Source organism: Nannobrachium achirus (assembly GCF_963921795.1).
Source record: "Nannobrachium achirus genome assembly, chromosome: 10".
Lineage (NCBI taxonomy): Eukaryota > Metazoa > Chordata > Actinopteri > Myctophiformes > Myctophidae > Nannobrachium > Nannobrachium achirus.
Genome location: NC_137819.1, coordinates 30,933,117 through 30,944,815, shown reverse-complemented (window position 1 = coordinate 30,944,815; position 11,699 = coordinate 30,933,117). Strand labels below are relative to the sequence as shown.

General features: G+C 42.7%; 1 protein-coding gene across 2 annotated transcripts in view; it reads right to left on the bottom strand.

Annotated features, from left to right (window-relative positions):
- The window catches only part of LOC308293256 (focal adhesion kinase 1-like), a 102,000-nt gene that overhangs the window by 3,915 nt on the left and 86,386 nt on the right, over positions 1–11,699 (bottom strand). For both annotated transcript variants that reach the window (XM_080735701.1, XM_080735702.1), the window contains 5 exons: positions 9,349–9,411; positions 6,744–6,783; positions 5,720–5,814; positions 1,182–1,337; positions 554–634 (listed from right to left, as the gene is read on the bottom strand). In XM_080735701.1, the coding sequence (XP_080591827.1) occupies positions 554–634; positions 1,182–1,337; positions 5,720–5,814; positions 6,744–6,783; positions 9,349–9,411 (435 nt within the window). The remainder of the gene's footprint in view (positions 1–553; positions 635–1,181; positions 1,338–5,719; positions 5,815–6,743; positions 6,784–9,348; positions 9,412–11,699) is intronic.

Sequence of the window (11,699 nt, the reverse complement as noted above, 5' to 3'; positions counted from 1 at the left end):
ATATAAAAACAATTATATAGGCCTATTTCTCATAATAACACCGCAACATGTTGGCCTGGTATGTTATTTACAATCCACAAGCATTGGGGAGTTGATGTGCAAGCTCACAATGCGTCGCTTCGCCCCCCGTTGAGAGCTTGTAGATCGGCTATTATTTATTGCTCCAAAAGCCTCCAAGTAGAGCGTTTTAACTGTGCGACAGCCATGACGCAACCAGATGGAGACGGAGTAGTGTCCGAAATGCGCTGATTTGTTCACTACTGTAGTACACTACATCTGGATCCCCTCATTTAGGGTTAGGGAGTAGGGAACGTGTTCTGCATTTCGGACACAGCCAAGGTCAAAGAGTCAAAGAGTGTACACATGTAACAACATGGACCTGTGAGATTCCTTTTGTACACTCTCAAGATTTGAATGAACACAGGATCTTACCTCAGCCAGTTGTAGAATGGACTACTAAATGACATATCTGTTCCAGTTACATGTGGGATGCATGTGTGTGAGGAAGACAAAAGAGAGTAGCAAAAGAAGACAGCGAGTGTCTTGTGTTTACCTCTCTGTGTGTACTGGCTGGCAGCACCGGAATCGTCTCATCCACTGTCGCTAGCAGAGTCCTGAGCGCTAGACCCACCTCCTACACACGCACGCGCACGCGCACACACACACACACACACACACACACACACACACACACACACACACACACACACACACACACACACACACACACACACACACACACACACACACACACACACACAATACTTGTGAAGACATCAACCACCAAAATAGCCAATCTCTTGTTGATCGGCTATCACCGCACAATTAAGTACAAAATAGGGAAAACTCTTAACACCAACCCGTAAACCTAACCTCTAAATGCCTAATAATATTAACCCTAACCCCACATAGGTCTTTCCCTAATTGTAAGGCTAACTCTAAAATATATTAAAACAATACAAAACAACCATTTATCTTGTGAGGACCACGAAAATGGTCCTCACAATGTCTATTTATTTAATTCTACACTTTTAACAGTAGTGAATGAAAAAAAAAAGAAAAAAAAACACTACACCAGGCAAAAGCTTCTTCTTCTAAACGTACAGTACATGTGACTCTGGATACGATTGTCAGCTGAATGGTTGTAAAAGGTGAACTGTGTCTATCATTTGAGTCTTTACCTTCACCATAGGGACATACTCCTCTGGGGCCGCAGGCTGAATCCTACTCGACATCTCTATCACGGCTTTGACCAATCCCGTGACGTTCTCGTACACTTTGTCGTTTGAGCGATCCAGATTGGCTGTGGGGGGCGGGCTGATCTCCTGGGGCTGGAGCTGGACGGACCAAGCAATGAGGAACGCAGGACAGTCAGAAAGGAAAAGAATAAAACATCTGCCCTGCACATTTCTTCATTGCTGTAGAATAGGTGACTGTATTAACGAAGACTCTCCACCGGGTGGCAGTGGTAACATCACTAAATGAAAGCACCAGGAGAAGAAACGCTCGCAAACACCCACATTCACTCATCTCATTGTTAACTCACGAATGAATGTCATTAATGTCTTTTTGTGTATTTTTTTTCTTCACAAGCAGTAAAGTCGGCCAGTGAGTGACCATTCCATGGTATGCCGGTGTTCAGGGTTCCCACACATCTTTACCAATTAATTTCCAAAACTTTTCCAAAACTTTTCCAGAATTTTTAACCCGATTTCCAGGACTATATAACAATAATTCAGCTCAATAACGAGTCGTTTACTCCTATGCGCAACGCCCAAAGACAGGTAGTGTATGCCAGTGGTTCTCAACCTTTTCAGGCCGTGACCCCCGAAATAATCATATTTGAACTGGGGACCCCGGCACCCTGACGAGCACTAAGAGTTGAGGAATTTTGTATAACATGGTGTTATTGTGAAAATAGCCGATCTACATGCTCACAACGCCTCGCGTTGCGAGGCGTTGTGTGCATGTAGATCTACTATTTTCACTATTTCTGCCTCTAATATTTGACAATTTGGCCAATTTTGGTGGTTGATGTCCTCACAAGTATTTCCAGGAATTTCATGACCGTGGGAACCCTGGGTGTTGTAGAAAAAGAGGTGTGAACAACAGCATCAGCATCTAAGCTGCTTAAAGGGACAGCTGCTTTTGTTGCTAGATTATATGCATTTATTGCCTATGCATTTATTTCACAAAATATGGGCACAAAATGGACCGACGACATAGTAGAACAGTCACAGAAGCGCCGATATTGAAGCATTTCCCTTCACTGGCGACAAACAGGCACATGCTAAATAAAGTTGTATAACCCACGCAGTTCAAAGAGATCATTCTAAAGCAAAGGTTTTCAACTGGTGGTCCATGGACCACTGGTGGTCCGTGGAGGTGTTGCATGTGGTCACTGACCATGAATTCAGAAATGTAGGAAGGTGAAGAAATTTGTTGTTTTCTTTCCATCATTTTATATAGTTTTATTTTGGAGAAACTAGTAACTTGGTATTTGAGGAGAGGAGAATTTAAGAATTTAATACATTACATTAGAAACTGTGAGAGCATTTACACACTGGCATACTTGAAGAATATGTATGTACAGGGCATCTGTCCCTGTCCACCACTATAGCCAAGAAGAGACAGACATGGACCTCCTGAAATCATGCCATGGACCACTAGTTGAGGAAACAGTGCACTAAATGACCTGGTGACCTAAGATGGCGAGTCAATGTTGTCATTTACTGGGAAGTCAAAGGTCAAGAAGTTCAACAGAAAAGGGAGTTAGAATCTCAAGAAGGGGAAGTATGGTGCAACGAATTATATCAAGCCCTTAACAGTCATCATTTCCTCCCACACCATGCCTACGAAAACAAATACTTTCTTACATTTGATGGACACTTTGAGCACAGAGCACTTCATGAGCATACAAAAATAAAATAAAAACTATTTTCTTGAGTCTCTGTCTAAAGAGTTTTCCTTAATAGTTTATGTAGCGAGCTTGTCTTCCTCTGCCAGTTTTCCTTTGGGAATATAAAATCAGAAATACACTGGAGGAGGAGTTGAAAAGATGCAGGGAGAAATGTGAGCAGATCACGTCCCACCCCTGTCCCACCCTGCCAGTTGTGCCTTTTACACAGATGTTGATTCAGCTCTGTGACTACTTCCACCGTTGGCTCAAATGCCCCACTATTCCATGTCCATACACATCGGAAGGATTCCTACCTTGAACAGGCTGTAAAAAGTGCTTCTCTGTATGTTTCTAGCATGAACAACTAGTACATTTGGATTGTTAGTATGTTAGTCAGTCCGTGATGTAAATATAGACATACTAAAACTCTAAGTAAAATTGTAAAGACTTAAAATGGTCCCAATCTTAAACTATGTTAGCTTAGTCCTAAATGTACACCACATTGATGACTTCTAGACTAATCCAAGTGAATTCATAGTCGTTCCTTCAACGATCTTGGTCAGTTAGATCTTGTTTGTCAAGTTTAAGTAAAGAAATCAAAGACTATAGGAACAAGTATAACACACGATCAAGATTAACTTCTAAGATGATTTTAGGGAATTTCTGTTTTCAGAAAGAATTGACTGATCCACCAGGTAAGCCCAAAAGCAAAGAGTATCTTTATCAACAAAGACAAACTGTTGCCGTTGTCATAAAGAGTTCATTTTGTAATTCTTTGCAGCTGCTCTAGTTAATAGAATCAGAGGAAGGAAATAATATGAATCCCGTTTATGGGTGGAAGATAATCCTCACCCACTACTATGGTGACAGACAGATTTACAGTTTGCTACTGTATTATGTCTACAGTATGTTAAATGGATACCTTGACGTAATGAAGTTGATTATTTGTCCTTACTACTCAACAAGTCACAACCACCCAAAAATGACTGGCATGACTAACTGAAAGCAATGGTACTGTAACTATTTCATTACACAGACCACGTTCAAAAAGTGACACCAAAGCTTTTTTTTCTGCCATGTTGTGATGAGGAAAACAGAGAAACAAAAATCCAGTGCTACGTCAAAGTATCCCTTTTACAACTTTAGTGGATGTACAGTAACTAGAGACTACCTACTAAGTACTAACTTCTACAACAATAACACAAACACACAGAGATAGGCTTACCCTCCACGGCTATTAGGAGGTGGGATGGGGGGGGGGGGGGGAGGTGGAGGAGAGGGGACAGTGGAGTGAGGGGTGGAGGTGATGAGGGCGTGAAGAAGGGGTGGATGGATGAATTGGGGTGGAGAAGGATGGAGTGAGGTTGGTTGTGGGGCAACAAAGTGTGGATGGATGGACGGATTGATGGATGGATGCAAGGGGTGGGTACAATGAGGAGGAGATCATGGGTGGATGGAATGGAGGAGTGGAGGATGGATTGTGGTAGAGGATTGATAGAGGAGAGAGAAGAGGGGAGAGCACGTTAGGCCCAAGCAAAACCACATGTGAGGCATCACATGGCATCGTATGAAACCCAGCAGCACAAAGCAAAGAGTAGCCCACATGCTGTACCCGCAGCATGTCTCAAAACAAGGGTCTTCAACAGGGGGTCCGGGACCCGAGTTACTACAGGGCGCCCCTCCAAATCTTTTTGTGATAGAAACTTTTTTTTATATTAACCACCCTAGTGTCCATATTCGGAGAACTTTAGCCAAAAATAGCAGATCTACAAGCTCACAGCGCCTCGTGCTGCGAGGCGTTGTGAGCTTGTAGATCAGCTATTTTCGGCAAAGAGGTTTGGCATAGAGGGGAAAAGGGGCAGACTGAGTAGAGTGAAATGTAAATTTTATCAAGTATTGACGGTTCAAGTGGTTAAATATCTGAAAACACAAATTGACATGAATCCAAGATACACTGCTGTCAAACAATATGGAATCTATGAAAAGGTTGTGGGGGTCCCTGCTTCATTTCTCTCTCAACTAAGGGGTTTGAAGACCCCTGTCTCAACACATTCAAATGACAGGCTTTTTATAGTGAGAGAGACTAATGGCGCACGGTGGAACTTTTAACATCCGTGGTTTCTTTACAAAAAACGTTAATGCTGCAAAACAACCGCACTTTCCATTCATTGATTGATTGATATTTTTTTCATTCATTGAATTTAAAGTGACCTGTCAACCATCAATGTGTTGGTATGTGCACGGTATCCAGTATGTTTGTCTGCGTTTGTAATAGACAGCGGTTTCTGAGTCTCTAAAGGTAGCTCTCCACCAAACAGACCACCACAGATTACTACAGACCAGCAGTCTAATATGAAGTCGGGTTGGAAGGTGTGAAAAAAGTTGATGAATGCACCCAAGAGCTGACACCGACAGACAGCTACTATGGTGCTAAAATAGCCTTTAGCTTGATGTCTTTTTCAACACCAAGCCCGGTGTAGTCTTGGAGGATTTGCCTCGATTCGTGGGCTTTTTGAGACATACGTAACCTCCTCCATCTTTGCCTCTGGTTACCCATAATTGTGCAACGTCCTACTCAGATTCTGAGCTGGGCTGACTTCCGGCCTAGAGATATAATGGTTTCTGCCCAGAAGTTCTTCTTGTCCCCCTTAGTGGCGAAAAAACGCTTCCCTACCGCCCATTCAACAGCAAATTTTCGGCAACAGTCGTTTTCCAACACTTACCGGCGCCAATGTCGGTGCGGTGGAGACTGGAGAGCTACCTTTAGGGAATGTGTTGATATGATTTGCATACTGTGCGTGAGTGTGTATGTTTGTTTACCTTGACCCCCTCGTTGTAGCTGTCCACAGGGCTGATATTGGTCAGGTGAGCGGGGGCCCCTGGGCGGGGGGGCTTCTTAGGCGGGGCCACATGTTCTACAATTAATTATAAAATAATCATAATTTGTATTTGTATCGCAACTTTCATACATACAGTACATTGTACTTTATGTACTGAGTACAACATAGCTGAAGGTACTTTGTAATATTTAGAACATAGCCTAACAAAATAAAGGAAAATTCCCATGAGTTTATACTACAAGCTTCTGAACAGCAAACAAACTATGAATAAAAAGGTAAAATAGTAGTAATAAAATGAATATAAACAAAATAGCCATAGAAATAAGCAATATCAACCATTCTGTCTATTAAGTATAGTATACTGTATATTAAACCTTTGTGCTACATGTGTGTGTGCATGCGTGCGTGAATGGAAATGCTAGAGTTTCACCTAATGTACTACTAAGGCATGTGAATGTGAAATGAGAAACCCAGACATCATTCAAGTACAGATGATGCCAGAATGCTAAGCCTAGGTATATTTACAGTATACCAAATATGAATCTTATATTTACAAGTGGCTTAGAGGCCACGCCCACTTCAAGCACGGACATGAAGCCTCTTCAAGCACGGACATGCTTGAAGCCAAGCCAGCCCAGCCTGATTCGCCCCCTGTCGCCACTGGGGGGCACTGTTCACTAATATATGAGACAGCAATGTGTTCACTGCTCTCTGGCCAGCCTGTGATGCTGATAAAAAAAATTAAAAAATTAATTAATGTAATCAGCTTTCTGCACACCTTCTTCAAGATGCCTGCCAAAATGGCCGCCATCCACATGCTGTAATTGTTTGTGTGTGTTAATCTAAAAATGGATTTTTGAAAACATTTTAATCTGACTTAAAACCTAAACCCTTATGTTGATCAAATATAGAGCAGTCCTGCCTGAGCGCCCGGAGGGCGCGAAGTCCTAGGAATGGAGCGGCCGCGAATTTCTAGTATTACACAAGTTGTGTAAAGGTCTCACCTAGTTTCCCCACAGGTTGATAAATGTGTTGGCTTCCACCCTGTTGATGCAGACAGATGGACACACACTATCAGAATATGGAGCTTTAACTTTTGAAAAAAAAAAAAAAAAATGAAACATTCTGTTAAAGGGAATATAATTGGACAGATTTGATCCCACTAGGGTACCGGTAAAATTCAATACTGCCCTGGTGGTCCAGCATGAAAAACGCCATGGTCGTTGGCCAAAGAAGCGTATTTAGAAGCTCTGACCTGATGGTAGGCACTCGCCATTATGGCGTTTTACTTAGAATAATTACAAGTGCTACTAGTCTTATTGTACCATTACTACTATCTCTACTACTTCTAGTGTTATATCGTCTCTGTCGGGTGGAAACCTCATGTGTCCAAAGCTGTTACTTTTCAGGATACAAATAAAAAAATAGCAGAAGTAGCTCAAAATGTGTTGCTTCGTGCCGCGTTTCGATCTTGTGGATCTGCTACTTTCATGTGCAGTATGATCAAGTAGACCATGGGTAAGCAACCTTAGGCACGGGTGCCAACATGGTGCCAACACGGGTGGCACAGGGGAGGGTGATCACTGGCACACTGGCAGACGTGTAGCCTAGCACAGCTAAACAATCCACCCATGTCAACTCACAATCCACCCATGTCAACTCACACGGTGGGGATGTATACTACAGTTAGTTAGCTGCATTAGTATATAGTCTGGCTACACCAGGCTAGCAGAACTGTCAGAGAGAGGATTTTTATTTTAAAATCTAATATTTCTTTAAAACGTGGTCAATTAAATTAAGTCACCAAATTTACAGCATATAACATCCTGCACATAATTCTACATTCATTAAAACTCTGAACTCTGACTGGGGAGGGCGTCGGTTAGACAGATGGATTATGATCTAATAAGTGAGTAATGATTGTTATAACATTGTCCTGCCAATCAAAATATTGATTGAATTGACAGAAGTTTTGATGGTGTGTCATTAAAATTTATGTTGACATGGCACACTGACTACCTAGAAAATAAAAAACATGGCACCTCATTTCAAAAAGTTTGCTGACCCCTGAAGTAGAGTATTCATTTACGAAGTTAACCCATTTAGAACGGGTACACATTATTGTGTATCATTATTTTATGCTTTAACTGTTGAAAAACTGCAGATATAAAAGCTTGCAGCGCGGCGAGCTTGTAGATCTGCTATTTTTGAAAAATCGTGAAAATTTGAATTTTGACCTGATTCTATAAGTGTCTTTTGAATCCTAAGATTTTTTGAAAAACCTATGTTTCTATGTCAGCAATCTGGCTAGCCATCGTCAAAGAAAGGGTCCTTCTTGAGAGACTACTATGTCAGTGGTTCTCAAACCTTTTCATGTATTTGGGCACGGACCCGCATCTCAAAATATTTAGTTCCAGGGACCACCCAGAAGCAAAATTTCAGTTACAAACGTTCGCTTTGAAAATACATACGTATATCCAAAGATTTGCACACATTTTCACGACTTATTCAAAAATAGCAGATCTACAAGCTCGCAGCGCGTCACTCGGTGCCGCGCTGTGAGCTTGTATATCTGCTATTTTTTACTGGTTAAAGCATTCAATAATTCTAGGCCTAAATGGGTATTAAAGTGGAGGAGGTTTCTGCCCGACAGCGACGATATGATACGTCTCTGACTGAGCAGATTCCCTCTGTCTGTCCTCAGGCCAGTCTGAAGACAGGATGAACGTCCTTCACAGTAAGTGTTATTCTGCGCTTCACATTTTTACGTTCCCATGAGCCCTCTGTGGTGATGTGGTCGCTGTGTGGGCAGCACCCTCCCTGGCATGCTGACAGAAATACACACACTCTCTCTCTCTCTCTCTCCCTCTCCATCTCTCATTCTCTGACTTTCCCACTCACTCCTTTTCATTTTCTATCCGCTGCAGCTCTCTAGTCCATTCTTTCTGTTTCTCACTCTCCTTCTCTTCCGTTCCGTCTCGTCTCTCTCAGCATCGTCAGCGTTTCTGTCTCCATTTTCTGCACACTGTTTTTACCCAAACATTCCTGTCTCCACCAGTGTGTGTGTGTGTGTGTGTGTGTGTGTGTGTGTGTGTGTGTGTGTGTGTGTGTGTGTGTGTGTGTGTACGCGCGCTGAGTGTATTTGTGTTATGTGCCTTTGCGCAGGTGGTAACAACTCTTACAGGACATGATTGAAGAGATAATGTGAGTGTGTGTGTGTGTGTGTGTGTGTGTGTGTGTGTGTGTGTGTGTGTGTGTGTGTGTGTGTGTGTGTGTGTGCGCACGCACGCGTCTTTTTGTTTTTCTTGAGAGCCCCCATTACAACCCAAGGTGCTGATAGGAACATGGAACCACACACACAAGCTCCTAACACTTTAACAGCTCCTTGTCAACGGCAGGCCAGACTTGACACGCTCTGAAGAATGTTATAACTCATTCTTCATGTGGTCAATGTAAATAGAGGAAGAAAAGTACAATATAACAGGGCATGGAATTGTACACTAGGGTATAGCAAAGCACTGTATAGCATGATATACTACAGTAGTACAGTCACGAACAAATACATTTGCACCATATACCATTATACCATAGATATAATGCTTTACCGACCGGTGTTTGAAGAGTTCCATCTTCTCTGTCGATGCTTCCCCTGCTGTTTCTTGCCTCTGCCTTCTACAGAGAGAGAGAGAGAGAGGGGAGACAGAAAGACAGACAGACACAGAGGAGGAGAAGAGAGACATATAGAGGAGAAGATGGAGAAAGTCGTTTAAAGGGAAAACCCCAAAATAAAAACCAAAGCTAACAATTTCTGCACTCTGTTCGCTCAAACATGACTTGCAAGCTGTTCCATTCAGTCCTAGACATCAGCCAACTTTAGCCAGTGTTATGGCTAAAATGACTCGTGGTCACAGGGGCAATTTCACATGTATAATTCTTGCTCAGGCCTGGAACCATTTTAAACTCCTTGCTTTTAGGTTTAAGTGGATGCTTTTGCACAAGAAATGCGGTGACTTCTATTCGTACACTCTAATTTGTTGACAATTATTGTTGTCCACATTTTGTTGTTGTTTCCACAGGCTTTATCCCCGACTATGCTCACAACAACTATACACATGAAACAGAAAACAAATGAGAAAGAAAAAGTGGAATCCCCCCTTGACCATCTGGAGCATAGAAATAAATCAAAGTAATCAAGGTACTAAAGACATATTTTTTTCATTCACTGCCCACAGCCGACTATGCTCACAAAATTGATCTGCAAAATACAAAACAAATCTTCTGCGGACAGTCGACACTATGCCACCAACAACGGCAAACCATAGCTTTTCATGGTAATACTTTTGGTGTGTTTACAACCCACTACCCCGTTCAATCATTTACCATTTCCTCTTTCTGCTAAAGGCTGTGTTCTCTAACTAATATGTCCTGTTACAGATGCTTCGGTCAGAAAGCACAGTAATAGACTCTCAAGCACATTGCTTTTGACTTGTACACGCACACGCGCACACACACACACACACACACACACACACACACACACACACACACACACACACACACACACACACACACCTTCGCAGTAGCACAGTCCCATGCAAGTGCCATGCAATCCCACAGAAACCGATAACAAGTAAGTCTCAGAATTTACGAACAATCACTAAGCAAAACAATTATTACTGCTGCTGGTTAGCTAGTTAACACACAATGACAACACTTTAAAGATCCCCTCAGTCTCTTTCTAACTTTCTGCCCCTCTGTTCCTTCTCCCTCTCTCCCTCTCTCTGTACCGTTCTGGTGAAGCAGGCCTTGAAGAGATGCATCCTGGGAGAACAAAGCCAGATAAAGACCGGGTGATGATGAGGAGAGGAGAGAGAGGCCATCGAATGAATGGCAGAAAGAGAGGGGAGAGAAAGAGAGGGGAAGGAAATGTTCGACCAAATCAAGAAATGCACTCCCGAAGTGTTCAATCAGGAAGGAGGCAGGAGTAATGAAAGACCAAGGCAACGGAGAGCGGGGGAGAAGGCAATGAGGGAAAGAGTAGAGTGGTTCCCTAACGTGGGATAGAGAACTGAAGGGAGAGTGATGAGTGATTCAGGGAGAGAAATTAAGCTCCAGAGAGTTCCAATGGAGAGAGTTCAAATTTACCAGAGCAGGAACAGTAGAAGAAGAAAAGTAAGAAAGAAAGAAAGAAAGAAAGAAAGAAAGAAAGAAACAAAGACAGAGATCGGAGGAGGGAAATAATTTCCAGAGGAGGAAAAATCTCCAATGAGGCTCAAAGACGGTCCTGGAGAGAAAAAGGTCCCGCAGTCTACCACTTAAGTCTCCCGTCACACTGTCTGTTTCTCTCTCCGTCTGCTTCCTCCCTCCTCGTCTCCCTCCCTCTCTGGGTTCCTCCTCCTTCTCTCTCCGTTTCTCCCTTCATCTCTCTCTCTCTCTCTCTCTCTCTCTCTCTCTCTCTCTGATGACTGCCTCCCTACTCTCTTATTCCCTTCTCTCTTGCCAATCCCACTTCCTTTATCCCTCCTTCTCTCACTCTCTCTCTCTCTCTCTCTCTCTCTTCCTCTCCAAACTCCATCTCTCTTTCTCTGGGCCTGCTGCTCTGTCTTCCGTCTCACTTTTCAAAACAAACACTAGGTTGTGTATTTGACCAGCAGATCAAACAGAAATATGAAAGGTGAGGAGAGCGGAGCAGCTCGGACAATAAGCCTCTTTATTATGAAGGTGCCGAGTACGGGACGAAAGGACTGACGTTTTGATGTTAACTACAACTTCCTCAAAGTCATCAAAGGAAGATTAACATCACTTCACTTCACTGCAGCTTTTTGGACCCAGATAATGTATCACAAGGGTTTTCAACAGGGGGTCCTAGTTACTACAGGGGGTCCTACAAATCTTTGTGTGATAGAAACATTTTTTTTATACTAACCACTTGAACCCTGGCGTCCATATTCTGAGAACTT